Below are 22,679 nucleotides of genomic sequence, written 5' to 3'. Positions count from 1 at the left end.
AAATATAGTGTAATTTTAGTATTTTAATCTGTGAACTCTAAATTCTTTCATTAGAACTAACAAAAATGCTTTTTTACAAAAGAGCAGCTGATCCTATCTTTGAAGAATAGTTATTTGCCTGAAGATTGATACATCATTGGCTGAACTGAATCAAAATCTTGTTCACCATGTTTAGTGTTATGTAGAGTAGTAGATTTTGTTCCCAAGGCTACCTAGACTTTTATGATTTTTTTTCTAATGAAAAGACTGTTTGAAAGGAAATTAGTAACTTTATATTGAATCCTGGCAGATACTAACTTAACCGAGCGATCAAAGTTAATATCACCAGCACCACATAGCAACATCACAGACCCCAGATATGTTGTGCTGAGAAGGACACATTGGGTACTCTTCCCAATCATGTTTAACCTCTTCTAATCATGAGAAAGCATCATTCAAACCCACATTGAGATACAGTCTACAAACTACCTGACTAGTACTCTTTAATGTATGAAGGTCATGAAAGACAAGACTGAGGAACTGTCACAAATCGGAGAAAATTAAGGAGACACAGTAACTAAATGCAATGTGAGATCCTAGATTGGATCTTAGCACAGGAAAATGACACTAGTGGAAAAACTAATGAGATCCGAATAAATTCTTTATTTTAGTTAATTAATTGGTGTTAACTTCTTGGCTTTGAAAATTATTTTTTATCATATAAGATGTTAACATAGGGGAAGTTGGAACTCTGTACTATTTTTGCAACTCTTGTAAGTCTAAAACAATCTCAAAGCAAATACTTAAAAATAAAATGAAAGACTTTATTTCCATACCATGCTTTTTTAATGTTAAAATGTAAAGGTTAACTACTAAAAAAGTTATGAGAATAAAGGAATGAAATGAAGATTATTGGGGGGAAATATTTTGTCACCATTAGCTATAGAATCCTTTCTGTTTGTTCTTTAATCAAAGTTCAAGTTTGTAGAATTTGTACATTGTGAGTTTCAGAATATTTAAACATTAATATGTTTAAGAATTTTAATATACGGGCCAATAATTTGAGCATTTCTTTAATTTACAGTAATTTCACTTTGTTTGTTACACTCGGTTATTACTAGTGTTAAAGTACTCTTGTAACCTGTATTTGAATGTGCTACCATTTTTGATGATTAACCATACTTTGCAGGTTATATACTAGAGGCTGATTTTGCAATGCTGTAAAATGTGCTAACAGTTTAAAGAACTAGAGATAAGAGTTAGAAGACATGTTGCAACAAGTTTGTGTAGCAGTGAAAAAGTAAAGACATTTTTAGAACACAAAAAACAGCATAGGTAGAATTCTACCATAGTAAGCAGTCTCTCCTTGATTTTTTAAAAAAAGATTAGATGCTTTAGGATACTTATCCCTTATAATCATTTTGTTTTAATTTGCTATTTGGACTTTTCCTGATTGATAAGAGATTTGTCCACTGGTAGTGTAGGTTCAAGACATTAGTACAGTATTTACATTATTTTGTTCTTGTGGGGGGGAAATACCCTTATTGTGTCGTTGCGTGAAGTTCATTAATATTAATAAAGACACTTGCAGTTACCGTGTATTGCTACTGAGACACTGGCATTTTGTGTAACTGCTTTTAATCACTTACATATAGATTGGCTAGTACAATCTGAAAAGCTCTGCTAAAAAGTAGTCAGCTTATTATAACGTAAGTTGAGGATTTAGACATTATAGACATATATTTTCATTATGCAGTACGTGCACATTGTTACCTGTCAGTTAAAATGGAAACTAATAAAAGTTGCATTTATAATATTGAAACTATGCTTGAATGTTAATGTCTGTAAAAAAGAATAATTATGGTGCTCTAAAACTATTTTCATTTTATGATGTAATTTATCAGTTTGCAAATGTGTTCTTTGAGCAAAATTGAAGAGTTTTAATCATAACAGGTTTTTATTTGGGAGGATCTTCTGATATTAGGTATATTAATGTAGAGAAAAGTTAATTCTCCAAAAGTAGGGCATGATAATATCCAAATAATTTTATTTTTGTAGTCATAAATCTAATAGAGCCGGTTTGGCTTGTGTTGTCTTTTGTTTCCTATAAGAAGATATTCTGCTCTTTTGTTAATACAGAATATGCTTTGTTTTAAATGTAGTTGTAGAGTTCACTGAGTCATCTCCAGTCTGTGATCAAAAATCCCCTTGTGAACAGTAGCTTGAAGTTTCAAGACAGTTGGAGAAGGCAAAGGGCATTGTCCTGGCAATGAAACCAAAGGGTGTAACCGAAACAGCATCCTCTGCTGTATAACAAGATTAAAGCCAACATAGATGTCATTAAATTAGCTTTTAATTACCCAAAGAGTTTTTAGTAACATTGTGAATGCTTTTTATAATTGGAACAGAGAAAAAAAGTGAGATATATTTTTAGAGTTATCCACAGCAGGTATTATGAAGTATTATCCCTGCAACTGCTAACAGTTTGCTTTATGCAGTGTTTTGTACAGAATAAAAATGATTAAGAAATGATTATTTCCTTTATAACCTTATACCCTAGTAATGGTATGATGAAAGATTGTGAATAATCATGAATATTCAAAGGAGGTCCAAAACATATCTGTCTGGGAGATTCAGGAATACTTCTTGGGCAATATATTTTTGAGATGATTATGAAAGGATAGTTAAGGTTATAAAAGGCAAAAGAAGTCAAAGAGCATGTTATGTAAGCATGGAGGGTCTGAAGAAGAAGAAATAATGTGCCCAAAAATACAACAGTGGGAAACATTCATTAAGCACCTGTTATATTTCAGATTATGCCAGGTATTGGGGATTACCAAGATGAATGAGATTCAGTTTTGCTCTCAGGGAGTTAAAATCCTAGTTTAGAATTCATGTGCATAGAAGTGACAGTTAAAATAGTGGAAGCCCATGAAATGACTGAGGAAGAAAGCATAAAGAGGAAAAAAGAGACAGTTGGACAAAATCTTTAAGAATCTTACATTTAGAAAAAAGAAAACCCAATAAAGTGGACAGTAGTATTATGGAAAAATATAGTTAAGAAGAATATCAAAATAGTTCCATGACCCAGAGCTTAAGGGTAAACATGGGTTTTAATAAGGAAGAGGTAATCAGCAATGCCAGATTTATAGAGACAGGTTAAAAATGAGAAGAGCAAAGATTAATGGAATCTAGTGGTTAGGAAAACTTAAATTCCTTTACAGACAAAATGGAAGGGAGGCTTGGACTTGTCACAGCTATTAAAGATTCTGAGAAGTGAGGAGGAAGTAGACATAACAAGTGTAAGAGTTTTCTTTCAAGGTTAACAAGGAGAGATGCTGAGATGGGATTGAGAAGGAAGGAGATAGATAGGGTCAAGGGAGTGGTAGAAGACTGAGAGAGACCAACGGTCATGCTGAGAAATAAGGAAATGGAAATGTGGAAACCATGGTTAGAGTAAAATTTAAGAATTTAAGATCTTGGAGGTGGTAGAATTTTATGTGATCAAATCCAACATGTGGCCTAAATGGAATCAAGGAGAAATAAAAGGCCAAGTGGTAATTAAAAAAAAAAATTAGGACTCAGGGTTGGTGACATGTAAGGCAAAAGGAAACTAGTAAGAAGCACCCTTGCAAGTTTAAATGAAAATTCAGGACAACTTCCTATTCTGATGAAGCCCTTTGGAATCAGTCCCATGGATGTGCCTCTTCTGCTCTTAATGAGTAATCAATTCACTCAACAGATATTTATTGTATATCTACTACGTACAAGACACTGTTTTAGGTATTTGGGATCTGTATGTGACAGTACCAGTTTATAATATTAAAATATTAACTAACTTGTTTTGTACATTGTGGTATGAAAAACAGTCTTATACTATTTCAATTATGTTCAAACCATTGAGTTCCTTAAGACTAGGGATTATGTCTTATTCATCCTTGTATCCTAATTACTAAACATAGCACCTGGTGCTTAATAGATATCTTCATGAAATGTCTGAATTATGGAAACTGTTGAATAAAGAACAGTAATTCTGGAAGGTTTTTACATGGAATTAGTAGCTGGCTTTTTTTTTTAAGGCAGTGGCAAAAACAATACTAAAATTATATGTAGTATTACAGAGCCTTTTAATGAGAAAGATACACTTTTTTGTATCACTGACTTCTATATTCTTGCTATAAAGGCAAAATTTAGTAAAGATTATTCAATGTAATATGAAATTATTTCCCTTCTGTTGTATAACTTTATCCATGTAAAGCAAAGAAAATCTCTAATGTGTGTTTTTAATAATCCATGGTATCATTGTAATCATTATAATGTGGGCCTGATATTCTTTACTAAATACAGACGTGAACCTTTTCTTACCAACAAGGAATAGGCCCTATCGATTCTGTTGTCACTTGAGTACTTTCTATGCTTTAATTATCTTCAAAAGTTTTATAAGAAAGAATAAGAAAATAGAGTAAGGTAGCTTCTTCGTAATTTTGCTAGGCATAGATATAACTCTGTGAACAAGACTATATTTTTTTCCCCAGTTTGAATCTATGGTGAATAAAGCTCATATTTTGTTGAAATTTTATATTCAGCTCTTTCTAGATATCACTCTTTTTAGAGTTAAAAAAAAGAACTTTTTAAATTATCAAGTTGTGTAAGATCGATTCTTAAATTATTGCTGCAAGAGTGACAACTTCATTTAGGTATTACTCATGCTTTCTGTTCATGAGACTCCAAGGTTTAAGCCATTTATTTCTTCACATTTAGAAAATTAATGTTTTAACTATACATCTAAGAATGCTGCTTACTAGCAAGTATTTCTATCAGTTTCTGACCCTTTATAATTTTAATGTGTTCTGAATTTTTATAATATTTTGTGTAGTTTTGAGCTTACCTCACAAAACTTTTTGTATTAAGTCACTGCTACATATATGTAGTCGACAAATATAATTTAAGAATTTTTATTTTATAAAATATAAATGAAAAATGACTCTAAAATTCACAAACTGAATGTTTAGCTCAACTTGCTTGTCAAGAAAACTGATGTAGAAGGAAATGTAACAGATCATAGTATGTTTATAAACAAAACATTTGATTAAGGACATGTCATTCAGGAAGTTGAATTGATTAGTGAGAATCAGGGATTTTATAGGCAATCACATGTGAAAATAAACACTGGCTCTTAATGTTACAGGCTCATTTTTTTAGAGAAACTAGCTGGGTTTTTGAGAATTTGTTCTCCCCCCCACAAAAAAATTTACACAATCTTTCTGGTGCCATAGCACTAGTCTTAAAAATAGTGATATTTGAGTAACCTCCTTTCTTCCAGTAGCATGCCCTATTTTGTTTTGACTTAACTTCAGTGCTGATTGCAGTCTAGAACTCTGATTACACAAAAGTACCAAATTCACAGATTTTCTTTTTAGGTTTTGATGAACAAAAACTAAGATTGGCTGACTTAGAAAATATACTCAAGTTTGTATCCTTCCCTTGTTCTCCTCCCTCAGTTTCTTTGTGAGCCTTCCTTTTAAAGGCACTTTGAGGATCTTCCCTATGAGATCTACTTATTGCTTTGTTATAGTGGGACTTCAACCCTCAATCAGAACTTTTTACCTTCTAGGCTAATGTAAGATATACTTGATACAGTCTATTTAAATCTTACTACTTCAATGAAAAATATACTGTTATTTCAGTAAAGAATATAGGGCTTATATTAGTCAATGAGAGTACACTGTGACCTCTGATGACTTCCTCTTAGTTTTCAGTGAATAAAACAAAAAGGAGGGATTTTGTTGATAACTAAATGATAACAAAAATATACTTATTTTTAAGTTGTATTTTTTAATTTACTTTAAACATATTATATTGAAACTATATTGCAGTGCCTAGTCAGGTCTGATATAAACAGGATAATAAGGAAGCCTTATGTTTATTTTAACACAGAGCACAATAGCTTTCATGCAGTAAATTCTTAAGATAGCCTGGAGTGTGGGTTTTTATATTCTGTTTTCACAGTATCAAGCCAGGGAAACTTAATTATTTCCCGGGAGTAAAAGTTTTCCAAGTTAGAAGATTTCCAAGTATTAACAAATCTTCTGCCAAATCCCTACAAACTATGAAAAATAAGTTGTGTTTTGATGGTATAACACTGCAACTTGGGGTTATGACACTTAGTGTATTAGATTCTCTTTAGAGTAAACGTAGAGATTGAAAAACCACACATTTGGATTGAATATGAACTTTCTATCACAATGTTTAAAAATGATTTTTATATTGATAACCACCCTTGGATGCATTTAGAAATAAATTAATAAGTTTATTTATTAAATCTTTATGCTGTTGTATACATTGCCTTATCAGGCTAGAATATAATCCATTTTTGGTATCAACTCTCCTCACCTAAAAGATGGAGAACATAGCTTCAATTCTGGCACATGGAAAGTAGGAGCTCTTTGCCTAGAGTGTATGACAGTTTGAGTAATGAATTGGTGACAGATTCTGGATTTATTTTATTGATTTTCAACTTCGTATTAACTAGATGTTTTTATCTTCCTTCTTATGAGTAAAAATTTTTGATAAAATATTAATGTGCATGTGTTAGCAGAAAGTTTGCCTCACTTCGGCAGGTCAAACTTTACAATTAGTGAAAATTATGTACTTAAAGCATCATTCTCAAATCTCAAAATTCAAAGTAAATAAGGTTATACCATTCGTTTTAATTATTTTTAGAGTACTTTCATGTTTCTAGAAACATTCTGCAGGGTTTGAAGAACAGAAATGCAAAAAAAAAGGTATAATAAAAATTTAATAGATAAACTATTGTAAATTTTAACCCACTATGAACGCTGAAATCAGATAAATCTCATCTGTTTTTTCTAGTACAACTTTAAGTGTGTTTTTTTCCCTCCCAGGACATTTATTCAGAACAGCTGGGGATCACCTGTTTAACGTGTCCACAGTGTCGAGTGCCTTCCCAGTGGTCAGCCACCCAGTCTTTGGTCTGCATTCAGCCAGCTCAGGGCATTCAGAATTTGGTGGTTTGGGGACACTTGGTACACCCACAGCCTTAGCTGCACATCCCCAACTAGCGTCTTTTCCAGGTAAACATCTGTTACAAACAGTGTTCAAGGAAAGGAGGAAAGCTTGAAAATGTTCAAGCAGTAGTTTGGTAATTAACTTGAACAAGAAGAATAGTATTATGCCTGGTATATTAAAGCTCTTGTGCAATAATTAACTCAGTCCTTTTTATCCTGTGCAAAAAAATAAAACACACTCTGTGTGCTAGGTGGCAGCACAACTGACTAGGTATTCAAGTGTTAAGCTAGAAAAATAGGCATCTGCCACAAAAGTGAGTAATTAGGCCAGGTTTTTCTCATGCTTTTTATTGAAGTAGAAAAGTATATGTATGGGAAGTATAGAGTTTGATTAATTATTCTCAGCTTTATTTGATTTTTTTAAAAAAATATTTAACTTACAGTGGAAAACTAGAGTCCAGTTCTTATAATGAATATACTTTTATTTTGAGTTCTCATTTCTCTGCATTTATAAGTAGGATGAGCCTGGCTCTTAAATTTCTATTTTTTTCATATTTCATTAAAACAATCATAGATTTGCACCACTTGTGTGGCAGGAAGACCAGAATTATCCCAAATCCTACAGATTATGAGGATTCAGGAGTTCAGTAAGACACCAATTAAAGTTTAACTTAGACAGACATGCTGTAATTTCTCTTGTTATATTATTTTGAAAGTCTAAACTTTAATGTGTTTCCAATGATTAACTTTACTTTAATAAATTTTAGTTAAGGATGCATGATTTACTGTTATAGAAAGTAGTTTAAAAACTAGAGCATAATTCAGAGACAGATAGATCTGAATTTAAATCTGGCTTTGTTATGTTTTAGCTGTGTGACCTTGATTGAACAAGTAATCTGACCTCTCAGCCTCAGTTTTCTCATCTGAAAAATGAGAATAACAATAACAATAATAATAATAGTATCTGCCTCTTAGGGTTCTTGTGAAGATTAAAGGAGATAAGCCATGTTCAGTGCTGAATGCAGTGTTTAGCACACCTAATTAGTATGTAATTGGTAGCCATCATTGTTTTTACTCTTGTCCAGTGTTTCTTTAAAAGGAAACAAGTATCTTGTTTGAATTAGATATGTAGAATGGAAAGATGGCTAAGTATATATTTCAAGTACTATTTCTTGAGTCATATTATTTCTTTAATTCAGAGAGGAGATAGTAATGTGGCTAGAAAGTTAAAACAAAGTCTTAAACTAAGTCTTGACATTTGCTTTAAAAATACTAATAGGAATTTATTTCAGTCAGTTTTGAGCATGGTTGCTTAGCAAGATGAGTATTCAATAGGTATTTGCTGAAATATAGTATTGCTGAATAAAAAATTAAAATAGATAATAGTAATATAAATAGTTGCTAGTACCTTAAATTTTTAAAATTGTTTTATCATAGTTTATTATATTTGATATAGTTTGATATATAAAGTATTAATTACTTTTGAGCATTTCTAAACCACAATGTAATTATTGTATAATTAAAATCAAATATCTTCTGCACTAAAAACATGCTTAACAGGTATAAAGAGTTAACTCATCTCAACTTCAATAATGTTGATACTTCCACTGTATAGAAAAAAATTTGATAACTTCCCTAGCCTACATAAACTATTCACTCATTCATTTCTTATACAAAGTTCTTTGACCATCTACTATGTTCTGTGCAGTAGGCCAAGCACTGAGGAATATACTAACATAGTATATGTTATGTTGCTTATAGTTTTTAGGAGATAGATAAACAGACAATTACAAGACAGAGTCTTTAGTGGTAATAAAAGTATGCCTGTATAAGCATACTTTTTTGCTAAGTGAACAGAGACTATGCCTTGTTTTAGAGGCCTCATTTGTTTAAGTTGTACGTTTTGTATAACTTAAATTTAAATTTTCTATAATTAGTTTTATTCAAAAGGGTAACCAAAATGCCAAAATTTTTAAATCACCTACTAAATAAATGAAGACACACAGGAAGAAATTACTAGGAATTTTAAATGAGAAATAGTTTATTTTTAAATATTATCCACTTCTAAATTTGTCTGCATTTCAGATGACTAAATCAACACATGCAAATTACTTAATGGATATTAGTATAGTAAAGTTTTTTATATTGAAATAGTATTTCACGGTAAGTTCTTTTAAAACATTTACAGTTTTTAATCATTATATTTTTATATTACCGTGAATTTTCGTGAAGTATCTGGCTCTATCAAGTTTGCAAGATTTTTAAATTCTGCTGTCTTCTATGTTCAAATTGAGATTCAGTATATCCTCTGAAATATTAGAATCTTTCAGTTGAATATGATTAATGTTGTTACCATGCAGTTACTGCCCTTGAATACATTTAGAAATTCATCATGTGCTGGTTTATGTGATTCTTATTTTGTATATTTCATTTTATCAAGATAGTTTGTGAGTGACTAAATTTTGTTGTTTTATTTTCTTAAATTTGGAAGAGAAATAAGCTCATCACTTAACAAAAATTCTGTTATTTCCCATGAATTATTAGACATTTGTGAAGCTTGTGATCAGAAGTGCTACCGTTTTCATCTTTTTATTTAATTGATCTTATTTACTTGTATTTTTACTCATGATGTCACCTTATTTATAACGTACACATTTTCCAGTTGTGTTTTTTTCTAATCCCTATTGTGTGCTTATTTACCATTGACATTCTAAGTACATTTTTATGTTGTTTCTGAGTTTGATTATGTCTAAAATATTTGAGTCTTATTATACTTTGACTGTCTTACCGATTTGTTGGTTGTTTACAAAGTCTGAACGTTCAACTGTAATGCTTTAATTATGGACTCTATTTTAAATAATATGAATATTTCAGGAAACTGAAATTTCCTTTTTTATCAGCTATGTAGGACCTAGTTTTCAAACCTATAAATAATAACAGATTCCAGCTGTGCTAATACAAGCCCCAAATACATAGTTTTTCTTCCTATCTACATACAGTTCTTTCATCTAAACAGTAGATAAATGATTTATGGTTTTGTATAGTTATTCTTGGTTCAGTTCCCATCATTCAGACACTGCTGAATATACATTGGTGTCATTTCACTACCAGTGCCTTCCTGCAGTGCAGAAGAATAGCTTTTGCAGTTTCTGCTTATACTGTTTTTTAGACCTTTCAGAATGTCAGTTACCATGAACATTTCACTTTTTTTTAAGCTAAACTTTTGTCTTTAGTTAATGAAGGTGCACATCACTTAACATCCTATTTTTAATAAAGAGATATTCCTAGAAAAGCTTTAAAGGTCATATAATACAGTACACTGACAGTATTGAATTTTTCCCATACTATATTATTGGGGTTTTTCCTCTAATCTTTTCGTGGTTATCAAGTCAATGAAAAGTATCCTATATCTCTTGGAAGATTAGCCTGAAACTTAATAACTGATTTGGTAATCTAGCTGGTTAGCCAATTGGAAAATATTCTTTCCGAGATTTTACATGGGGCAATACAAGACTGTCCATGGGGTTATTTCAAATTTCTTCTTAATCTTCACTCTTCCCTAAATAATGTATTCTATAAAATTTGTCTTCTCTCCTTTTCTAAAAGTTTTAACTAAAAGCCACTGTTTGAATATCTAAATTGCATTTGATGGTTTTCTACCATTTAGTCATTTTACATTGATAAAACATTGTTATCTATAATTCATGAGAGGAAGTATAAATAAAATTCAGGCTTTCTTCATTAACTTTAAGGGGAGAAACTATAAATCTTTTATATTTTAATGTGACAACATGTTTTAAAAATCTTCTTTGAGGCACTTTTCATTGCTTAGACACCCCCCCCCCCCAAAAAGGCTTACTGATTTTGCTATCTCTATTGTTTTGAGTATAGGATGTTTTCTTCCATAAATGCATTTGAGATATGCTGGATTACAGTGGTCTTTGTATTATTATTTAAACCACCTGATTTATCAAAGCCAGCTTTATATTGTATGTAATTTAAGGAAATTCTTAACATAGGTTGTAGATGGTAACCTTAAATTCTAAGGTTTTAAAGTAGACTAAAATAGTCTTAAATATTCTGTTTCTTTACTAATTTAGAAAAATTATGATGTAAGTCATCAAAGAGTCAAATAGTTCTTTAATATTCCAAGTTTCCCATTTTATTTTTAAAACCATAGACTACTTTGTTCTTCATAAATTTGAACTCAAGGAAGCTGCTAAGTGAAGATCCTTGGATACTGTCTTAATGAGCAGAATGATGAGTGTATAACTTCTAATCAGCTGTCTTATAATTAGAAAGATGATCAGAACTATGTGTAATTCAGCAATTCTGTTCCAAGATGAAACCTGAAAATTTTTTTCAGGAATAAAATATAAAAAGCACTGTTAAATTAGCTAGAAAGTTAATTCAAATATTTTTGCTTGTTTGGTGTTTGGCTTTGAGGTGCAGAATGGTGGCGAACAACAGATGTTCATACGCGTGCAGGGGCAGCCTTCTTTCCACCATTACTGGGAATTCCACCACTGTTTGCTCCTCCAGCCCAGAATCATGATTCTTCTTCATTCCATTCAAGGGCTTCGGGAAAAAGTAATCGAAATGGTCCTGAAAAAGGTATCCATGTTAACTTTAAGTGAAGTACTACAAATCCTCCATTTCAATACCTATTTTTAATAGGGTTCAGATTTAGTAACAATTATGGGGCATTGTGCTAGACACTTTCACATTGTCTTGCTTAATCCTTATAATAGCTCTTTGAGATTGGAAGCATTGTCATTTTGCAGCTAAGGTTAAATAAGTTATTCAAGGAAGCACTGTTTACATGTTGACATTGCATAGCAGAATTTAACCCAGGTTTTCTAACTCCGAACTCCACTGCCTTTTCCTCTGTATCTCATTACCTCCTTCACGTTCACTCAATAAAATATATTACTTTTTCTGTAATTAAGCATTAAATTAATTAAAACTAATATGTTAGTACGCCTTTTTTCTTTTAAATTGTCATTAATATTTCATAGTTGATAACTGTTGTTAGAATACATTTGCAAATTATAATAGCATTTTAGATGGTTTATTATTACCTTTCTTTTCACTTAAGTAAGTGTTTGGGGAGTTTGTTCCGAAAGGGGGAATACTCGCATTTAATTATCTTTCTAAAAATTTTTTAATTGAAGTGAAATTCACATAAATGTAAAATTAACCTTTTTAAACTGAACAATTCAGTGACATGTAATGCATTCATAGTGTTGTACAACAACCACCTCTGTCTAGTTTCAAAACATTTTCATCACCCCGAAAGGAAACTTCATACCCGTTAACCAGTTTCTCTCTATTATTCCCTTTCCCAGTCCCTGGCAACCACTAGCTTGCACTCTATCTCTATAAATTTACCTGTTGTGAATATCTCATGTAGATGGAATCATACAATTTGTGTCTGGCTTCTTTCACTTAGCATAATGTTTTCAAGAGTCATCCACATTGTGGCATATGTCATTACTTCATTCCTTTTTATGGCTGAATAACATTCTCTTGCATAAACATATTTATTTTTACTTTCAAGGTGTAAATGGGTCAATAAATGGAAACAATATATCGTCTGCATCTGGTATCAACACATCTGTACTATCCACTACTGCTTCAAGTTCTGTGGGACAAACTAAAAGTATAAGCTCAGGTGGAGGAAATCGAAAATGTAGTCAGGAACAAAACAAAACCCAGCCTTTGGATGCTAGAGCTGACAAAATCAAAGATAAGGTAAGTTGTTCTTTGAGGCACAAATATATAACAGATCGATATAAGTATTCTAAAGATCAAACCACCTGAATCTATGGAATAACTTTTTATGAATTATCAACTCCTATTTTTATAGATATTCCTTTTTATGGGGTGGTTTTAGTATTATGCATCTAAAAAATTAAAACTGTCAGCACCAGTATAAATAATACAAATAGTAGTCATAGATAAGATTTATTGAGAACTTAACACAGGCCAGTTCTGCTGTAATTGCTTTGCATATAATATCTATTTCAATCCTCCTTATACCCCTACTGAGGTAGGTACTATTATTATAAACTGGGAAAAAGAGCCCCCAAATAGTTGGCCATTAAGTGGTCAGGATTCAAAGTCAGGCAGGTTGACTCTAGAGCCCATGCTTTAGGAAAACAAAAACAAAAAACCCTTCATTATGGAAAATTTCAAATATACGCAGAAAACAGAATAGCATAATAATCCTGTGTACCCATTATTCAGTTTCATCAGTTACCATCTCATGGCCAATTATATTTCATCATAACCCCAGCTGAATTCTCCTTTTCTCCTTTGCCAGTTGGCACTATGTTAGACCTTGTCAATAGAGGGTCCTAGAGACACACTGGAAGAGGGAAAGGCTTCTGTTCCTGGTTCAAGTGTTTTCTTCTTGGTCTTATGCTGTGGCTGCCAGTGGGTGGCTTCCTTACCAGCTTGTGGCTACTCTGCCAGTTGTGTTCAGGAGACCCAGTAGTGTATACCTTCTAGTGAGTGTCACTGACATCCCAGAAGGCAGCTTATTAGTGAGTTTTGCTGGGGTGCCAGTGGTTGGCTTTGTGGCTAATTTTACTGTCACCCCTGATAGCAGATTCCCAGCAAGTTTTTCTGGCACTTCAGCAGGTGGTGTCTCCTGTGTACTAGCCTTGATCTGTGATACCTCAGTGAGCTTCTCTGCCATCCAGTGGGCAACAGCCACATCCTTTCCAACAAAGTCTGAAGCTCAGCCTTGGGTGAATGAGGGGTTGGAAAAGAAAGACGCTCTTCCAAGTTTATTTTAGTACTCTACCTCAGCCGTACAGGAAGTGGCTCTTCCCTATGTCGGCTATTCCGGTATTCTTTACAGGTCTCTTTCCCTCTTAGTAGTTCATATTCTGTTACTAGTTGTTGCTTCTTTATGATAAAATTTCCCTGTTCAAATTGATAATGTGGTTTCTGCCTCCTGACTAGACCTTGTCTGCTGTAGAAGCAGTATCAGGAGTAGGGTGGGTATGCAGATTGCACGTGGTAAATTCACTCCAATATTCTGGTCACTCTAAGCCTTTGGATTTCCTCTTCCACATCATGTCAGGGAAGCTGTGACATTTCAACTTTACTAAATATAGTTCACCACTGTGTGCAGATTTCATTCATCCCACCAAGTAAGCTGAGATACCTCCAGCTACAGGAACACATTATATCCAGAATTTCTAGTAAGTGCACCTGTATCAGTGAATTTGGTCTGCTCCCATTGGTAATTTCTTCTTGAGAGTGAAGTCTTGGTTTATTCTGAGTTAAAGCCTTAGCATAAACTGCAAACATTTTGGAAACAAAGATAATAACTAAAGCAATGTCTTTTCGTCTACATTTTATAAAAACCACTTTCAGGGCCTGATTTTTCTGGGGGAAGAGAGTCAAAAGTTTGTGATCCTGTAATACCACTTTCTCCATTACCTCAGCTATAATAATAAGGGAATTGAAAAGCTTGTGACACACCATAGCAAGAGCAAGGTATGAGTAGTCACTGATTGTAGATAGCGCTGATCTGAACTTTAAATCTGAACAACACGCCTCCCAGGCTCCAATTTTTAACCCCAAGGAACTATTTTATCAAATTTTTCTTTGTCCTTTTTCAAGACAGCATTGAGGTCCATATATTTTCCAGGATCAGCTAAACAAATAAAGGCTTGTTCCCTTTTGGCCAGCATATTTTATAGAAATACTTCCTCTAGATCTTTCAGTTCCCTCTCAACAGAAGATAAATGTGTTTCAGCACATAGTAAGACATATGAGGGTCTGGGGGAAGGTCATCTGGTGAAGCCTCAAAGCCTAATGATAGCCATCACAAAAACTTGACAGGACTCTATTTAGGCCCCAAGACAAACATTTACTTTCCTCTTCAAGCCACCCCACTGAGCACTTGAGCAAATGTGATAAAAGACTCTTGGTTGTTTCCTTCCAGGGACACAGGTTTTAGGGTCATACTTTCCACCTGTTCCTCTTCAACTGCTCTTTACTCTTTTCCCTTATGATTTGTTTCAAGGGCATTCCCATTAGTATGAGCTCCAAAGGCCTGTCTCTGTACTGCTTCCAGCTTCTCTGCACGCCAGACGCTGTCTGAAAACACCACCCATTCCTTGCTCCCATGGTACTTTGAAGCAGGTCGTAGACATCGTATCATGGAATATATTTATATCTATATTTCTAAAAGTTAAGCGTCCATGTTTTTAAACCTTACACTATTCTACCTGTTAAAAGTAGTGCTGGGCTTCCCTGGTGGCGCAGTGGTTGAGAGTCCACCTGCCGATGCAGGGGAAACGGGTTCATGCCCCGGTCCGGGAAGATCCCACATGCCGCGGAGCGGCTGGGCCTGTGAGCCATGGCCGCTGAGTCTGCGCGTCCGGAGACTGTGCTCCGCAACGGGAGAGGCCACGGCATTGGGAGGCCTGCGTACCGCCAAAAAAAAAAAAAAAAAAAAAAAAATGTAGTGCTAAATCTAGTAACATCTAGTGCCTCCATAAGGTACAAGGCAAGACTTTGGAGGAATGGATTTGAAACAGATCGTGTCCTTAGTTCTAGTAAGGAATCAGTACTGACATTCCTAAACGAAATTGGTGCTGTTAAAGTAGAAAATATTTCCAGGAGCAGGTATTAAAAACTTGCAGAGGTACCTCTTTAATGATATAAAGAAAGAAATTCCAGGTACCATAGGGGTGTTGATTTACATCTACATAGGATTAACACTAGAGAGAGATTGACTATCAATGTGAGGGATACTAGAACCTAAGATTTCAGAAGAGTATCTTTGGATAATACATGGTCTGGAATGAATTTGTGTTAGTCGGTTGTTAAATGAAGATGAAGGGAGTTGAAGAAGAAAATCCTATACTTTTTTTACCCAATGTTTTTCAGTTTTAAAAACTTAAAAAAAAAATTGCTTCATCAGCCCTTTTCCTGTGTAGTTTGAAAAATGTTCTTCAGGAGGGATTTTGATAATCCCTCCTGGGAGGCAGGGTTACTTATCTCAGTAGTACTCATTGAAAATCATTGATTAAGTCCAGTTCCCTCACATAGTCTACATGTATATTTAGAATAAATATAAGTCTTTTAAATTAAACAATTAAAGTAAGTCAACACAAACTAAAATATACTAACATACAGCCTATTGAGAAAGAAATAAGACAATTCAAGGTTAAGTTCCACTCCTGCTGCCATACAAATTATTGTTACCACAGCAGCTGTAACAGTCTTTTAAAAATATAAGTGATTTTTTATCATTTTAAAACATGCTATGTTATCACTGTGTCTAATAGTTTCCTATCCCACTAAGAATAAAATCCTTGCCATGGCCCATAAGACCATGTGTGGTCTCACCCCTGCCAGTCCGTCCAGCCTTATTTCCTACTGTTCTCTCCCAGGTTTCTGTGCTGTAGCAGGTCTAGCTGACTTTTCCATTCTTTGAACATGTCAAACTTGTTTCCAGCTCATGGCTTTTGCCTTTGCTGTTTGCCCTGTCTTGAAAGGCCCTTTGATCTTTCTATGACTGGCTCTTGCTCTCCATTTAGGTCTCAGCTCAGAAGAGTCTTACCTGACAACTACATCTAAATGTCCATCCAGCACACACTGTCTACTCAATTATCCTGTTTTAGTCAAATGATATTTATCACTAAAAAACCCTTATTTATATTGTTTGTTGATTCTCTTCTCCCTGTTCCCATGAGAGCAGAGTTGCTGTCTGTTTATCACACCCTTGTATCCCCAGAGACTAGAGCAACTGTGCCTGGTACATAATAGCCTTGAATATGTATTTGTTTTGCTATTGAAAGAAAGAAATGAAATGAAAGTGAAATGAAAGTTCAAGGAGAGGGTTTTGAAAAGCTTTCCCAGGTTGGTTGGGGGGTGGAGTTTATCATTAATAAACTCTCCTTTGATCATTTTTTTATGAACCTAAGAAGACTCATTTTTTAAATGTATAAATGACAGAAAAAAGACAGACTACCTAATTGTGAGCAGGCAAAAGGACCACCCTCACCCCCCACACATGTTAATAGGGACCAAGGAGATGGAATTGGTGATACTGAAACTCATTTTTCTCTTTTTCTCTAATACTTGGACTTGTCTACTCATGTCTACTTTTTTTTTTAACATGGGTACTAAATTTGTTACCTTATAAAACACAAACCCTTTGCACACTGCAGAGTATGCTCTGCAGAGACCACCTGCACCAGAATCACATTAAGGGCTTGTTTCATACAGATCCCTGTGCCTTGTTTGGAATTGGGACCCAGGAATCTGCTGGTTGCAGCAACTTCTGCGCTGAATATTATGCTCCCTAAAGCTTTAGAACCCGCACCTCTAGACCCACTCTTGGGGAGTATAGGACCCATCTGTCATGCTGCCTTTAAATTAAAACTATACAGATTACTTGGACATTGAAATAGGAGTTTATTTTTTTTTTTTGCCAAATCACGGTAGCTCCCTCATTCCCTTCCTTACTTAGCCTCTACTAAATCCAAAAGTGATAACTTCAGTTTAGATTCCTTATGACTTTCATAGTCTTGCTATACATGCTTAGGAAACTCACAGCAGATTTTGGTTGCAAAGAAGGAGCGGTTTCTCTGCCAAATAAATGATAGGTTTAATGTTATTATATTACTATTGTTTCCCTTTAATCTCTACTTTGGTCTTTCTCATCCTTTGATTTCCTTTATTCCAATTCACTTTCTGCTTTACTGTGAGGGAAGAAGGTAGCTCAGGGAATGATGGAAATATTAGCTTATTGAAGGGTGTGTCTGTGGAGGAAGCGTTACAGTTGCTAGTTTGGAGCTGTTAACATAGTACCATGGCAAGCAGAATATAACAGGAGTGACTCTCCTCACTCGTGTATTTTATATGATTTAAATCAAATTTTAGAAGACACAAAGGGAAGAGTGTAGATTTGCAATCTGTAACTACGGCTTCAACCTGGCATCCTGTTGTAGAGGTGTATTACTGTCTTTTATTCCCCAAACCCAGTAATTATGAAAGCCTGTATTTCTATTAAGGCCATACCTTTTCTAATTTGCTGCTTTTGTAATTTATTGCTGATTTTTCTATATCTTGTTCTCTATTTTATCTACCAGCAAACACTATAGAAATGTTCCTAAGTAACTTTGGATTGTACTCAATCTTGTTGCTCTGTCGTTTTGACATTTCTCCTTTATAGTCTTCCTATTGGCAGAATTTTAACTTTTTCATTGTTATATAGTTATTAGTTATAATTCATCTCATTATTTTTCATCTTTTTATCCACTACCATTGTCTGTCCTTTAAACACACAACTTTCCTTTTATGCAACCAAATGTCCCTTTCCAGCTTTGGATTTTCATTGTCCTATAGGATTTTAAATGTTCCAGAAATTAATCTCCTTCTTTATCGTATTTTTCTATCTTTTTGATGCAGAAATATTTAAAAACTTAAATTCCTTGACCCTAATTAAAGCAGCCCCTTAAGCCTTTTTCTACCTATTTTATTTTCTCTCCAGTACTTTTTACTATATGAGATTATTTGCTTTGAAATTAATCTCTGTCTAGTCCACCACCACCACCACTAGAATGTAAGTTTCTTGAAGGCAGAGACTCATCTTAGACTTCACTGGAGTCCAGCACCTAGAAAGGTGTGTTTGGCTACTGACTCACTATTTGTACAAAGAAAGAAGACTAAAAGCTAAATGTAGAACATCAGTGTATGTAACCCTTATCATAAATTGCTCTTTTTAATCTGTCCTACATTTTGAAGCATGGCAGTCATATGAGTGTGTATATATGTATACATATGTACATATATACTCACTATATTGATGTTTTCAATATTCTATACAGAATATTGTATAGCATATTGACAGAGTTTATACTTTTTACTGGAGAATTCCTGTCAGATAAGTTAATTTGATCAGTTGGTTGAATAAATACCCTTAAAACATGTGACTTTTTACTTTTTTCTAAAATGACATTTTAGAAAAATGTTTTGAGATTGAAAATATCATTTAAAAATTAAAAGAGCATACCTCTTACTGAAACTTGAATTTTTTCCAAAAATAGAAGTCTTGTTAAAAATCTTATCTTTATCCAGAAACCAAGGAAGAAAGCTATGGAAAGTTCTAGCAACAGTGATAGTGATTCAGGCACATCATCAGACACATCAAGTGAAGGCATTAGTAGTAGTGATTCAGATGATCTAGAGGAAGATGAAGAAGAAGAAGATCAAAGTATTGAAGAAAGTGAAGATGATGATTCTGATTCAGAGAGTGAAGCACAACCTAAAAGTAACAACCAGGTAGGTACAAATCATTTCATTGGCAATATCTACACATTATTCATATTTAGGAATTAACTGTCTTAACTCTCAAAGTCTATAAAGTTTAAAGTTAATCATTGCCTTTAGTTCTTCCTTTTGCATAAGAAAAAAAAAGGAGGTGGTTAAACATTTTTAAAGGAACATTTTGTGTATTTTTTAGTGAGCTTTATATATCTATCGTAAGTCATTAGGAACACTTTCTTTTTTTTTTTTTTTTTTTTTTTTTCGCGGTATGCGGGCCACTCACTGTTGTGGCCTCTCCCACTGCGGAGCACAGGCTCCGGACGAGCAGGCTCGGCAGCCATGGCTCACGGGCCCAGCCGCTCCGCGGCATGTGAGATCTTCCCGGACCAGGGCATGAACCTGTGTCCCCTGCATCGGCAGGCGGACTCTCAACCACTGCGCCACCAGGGAAGCCCAGGAACACTTTTTTAAGTACCCTTTTTTTCCTCCATGTTTTACTGCTTGATGCTCTTTGTTTTAATAGATGTTAAGAAGTTGCCTTTTAATTTGTATTTACAGGTGCTATTACATGGTGTTTCAGACCCAAAAGCAGAAGGACAGAAAGCAACTGAAAAAGCCCAGGAAAAAAGAATACACCAGCCATTACCTCTTGTGTCTGAATCCCAGACTCACTCATCATTCCAATCCCAGCAGAAGCAGCCTCAGGTTTTGTCACAGCAGCTTCCATTTATTTTCCAAAGCTCTCAGGCAAAGGAGGAATCTGTGAACAAACACACAAGTGTAATACAGTCTACGGGATTGGTGTCCAATGTGAAACCTTTATCTTTGGTAAATCAAGCCAAAAAGGAAATTTACATGAAACTCATAGTTCCTTCTCCTGATGTACTTAAAGCAGGGAATAAAAATACCTCTGAAGAATCTAGTCCTTTGACCAGTGAATTGCGTTCCAAACGGGTGAGTTAAAAATTATTTATAGAAGAATTTTACTATTATAAAAACAGCTTTTATATAGTCTTATACAAGTTTAAACTGAATTCTACTCTTATTGTTATACTTTCTTAGTCACCAGGAATAGAATATGCACATCAGAAAACTAAATTTCTCTGATTTTATATTTACATACACACCTGTTGAATGTATTTTTGGCAACACAATCTTGTCATTTTTCCTCAGGTTTAATGATTTAGCAGTAAGGGGAGAAATATGTTTGTATTGGACATACTTTACAATTACTTTTGTTTAAAATCAATGTCCTTTTTTTTCTAATATTAGTATATTCTTTTTTAAAGAAATGAACTCTTGAGTCATTTACCTCTGTAGTCCTATAATTTGTCAATTTTAAGTATAAAAATCCTTTTTAAAGAATGCTTTTCCTTTACCATTCTTAATTAATTATACAAAATACAAAATATTTTTAGTAATGTTACTTCTATAAACACCAGAACCACTCTCATCAGAGAATTTTTTTCATCTTTATTTTCTTGCTGTTAGTTTTATATTATAATATTATATAGTCTACAGTCATATGTCCAGAAGAATTCTAGTAATTAAAAGACCAGTGCTTTTTATTCTAGAACTCACCCAGACTAGAGAAAAAATATTATTTTTGAACACAGTCTCCTGTCTTTTGGTTATACAAATTATCAGTAGGCATCCTAATCATTGGAAAAGACCTGTAGAGCACTTACTGTTTTGCCAGCCATTCATTGTTTTAAGTGCTGAACATGCATTTACTCATTGGAAACTAACATCTGTAAGTGCCACTAATAATATTGTGTCCATTTTCAGATGATCAAATTGAGATTCATAAGACTTACATAACTCCCCCAAGATCACACTGCTAGTTTGTGACAGAGCCAGAATTCAAACCTAGGCAGTGTGGTACTAGAATCCTTGTTCTTAATCACTGTGATATGCTGCCTTTCTTTCTCAAAAAAGACGCAATGTCCTTGTCCATTGACTTTTATTTTACAGTGAAGAATTTCAGAACAAGGTCAAAGAAAAATGACTTGAGCAAATCAGGCTCTTTTGAGAATCTAAATGAGTAGTTCTCAAGACTAAGTGTACATTAGAATCACCTGGGAAACTTTAAAAATGAACTAACCACCTTAGAACAATTTAAAATCAGGATCTCGTGTGTTGAGACTGAGGTATTACATGTCTAAAAAGCCTCCCAAGTGACTCAAATGTGCAGCCAAATTTGAGAACCACTGATCTAAATGGAATGACCAGTGGTATCATAATATCACACATATGAGAACTTGTAATGCATGGGTCAATCATAAGGAGTTATTGTTATTGGCATCACATTATTGACTCTCCTTGAGAAATTAAGCAAATTAAAAATCACATTGGGTTATTTTAATTTTTCATTAATATATATTCCACTTTAAAATAAATGAATTTATAGAGCCACATCGAGTTACTTGCATTATGAAAGTTTTCTTAATTTTTTCAGAGTTTCTTAAATTCTTATTTAAAGATTTTCATATGACTGCCTATTAGAAAGTCATTTATTAAACACTTGCTTATTTAAATGTAGCCAAGCTAGGCTTTCTACACATATGATCTTATGTAATCCTTACAAAATTGTGTGAGGTAAAGAAACTAAGGCTCAGAGAGGTTAAGTCACTTTTCAACATCATATAACAAGTTAAGAGCAGACAGGTTTTAAACCAAGATCATTCTGATTTCAAAGCCCATGATTAAGATGAAATAATTTGGTGTTTCTGAAATGATAATTGTTGTTAACGGGAAATATTTTATGTGAATGGGCATTCACAGTAGACTCAAATCTCAATGACTTTATCTACTTTTTATTGGTATCTACTATTGAGTTAAAGGGTATTTTTAGAAATATTTCTCTTACATCAGTTCTCTTTCTTTATGTGACAGTCTAACATAGAATTTTGCTTGATTTCTTATGATAGTCTCAATTGTTTCATGCTTCCTGCTATGTATCTGCCTTCCACACTAGTCTTATGATTTTCTTCAGTGTTATTTAATCATTGGATCCTTTCATACCCTTATACTGTAGACATTTAATTTAAATCAGTATACATTAATTGTATATAAAGACCAGGAGTGAAAAATCTTTATCAAGTTTTTCCTAGAGGATTTTTTATGGCCTTACAGAGACTCAGGTAAGAACTAGGGGAGCAAGAGCTTGGAGGTAGCACAAAGCTTCGAACCTCTCTCTTCTCATACTCCTGTCACCCAAGGGGATATCTTAAAGTAGCAGGACATTTGCTGCTATACAGGTCTCTTTTTTCTCCCCTCCTACTTTATGTACACCCCTAATATCAAAAAAGATAGCATGTTTGCTGTAAAAGAGTTACTGATACTAGTCTTGGGATAAAATACAGTGATCGT

General features: G+C 33.8%; 1 protein-coding gene across 4 annotated transcripts in view; it reads left to right on the top strand.

The window, feature by feature from the left end:
- Positions 1-22,679, top strand: part of BAZ2B (bromodomain adjacent to zinc finger domain 2B) — a gene marked incomplete at both ends in the record, with an annotated part of 130,086 nt that overhangs the window by 12,268 nt on the left and 95,139 nt on the right. For 2 of the 4 annotated variants that reach the window (XM_079709956.1, XM_079709953.1), the window contains 5 exons: positions 6,885-7,073; positions 11,454-11,621; positions 12,568-12,761; positions 19,119-19,322; positions 19,866-20,261. In XM_079709956.1, coding sequence (XP_079566082.1) covers positions 6,885-7,073; positions 11,454-11,621; positions 12,568-12,761; positions 19,119-19,322; positions 19,866-20,261 — 1,151 coding nt within the window. The remainder of the gene's footprint in view (positions 1-6,884; positions 7,074-11,453; positions 11,622-12,567; positions 12,762-19,118; positions 19,323-19,865; positions 20,262-22,679) is intronic. The other 2 variants (XM_079709955.1, XM_079709954.1) reach the window with 2 other exon arrangements.

Source organism: Hyperoodon ampullatus, assembly GCF_949752795.1.
Source record: "Hyperoodon ampullatus genome assembly, chromosome: 8".
Taxonomy (NCBI): domain Eukaryota; kingdom Metazoa; phylum Chordata; class Mammalia; order Artiodactyla; family Ziphiidae; genus Hyperoodon; species Hyperoodon ampullatus.
This window is presented reverse-complemented; position numbering and strand designations above follow the sequence as displayed.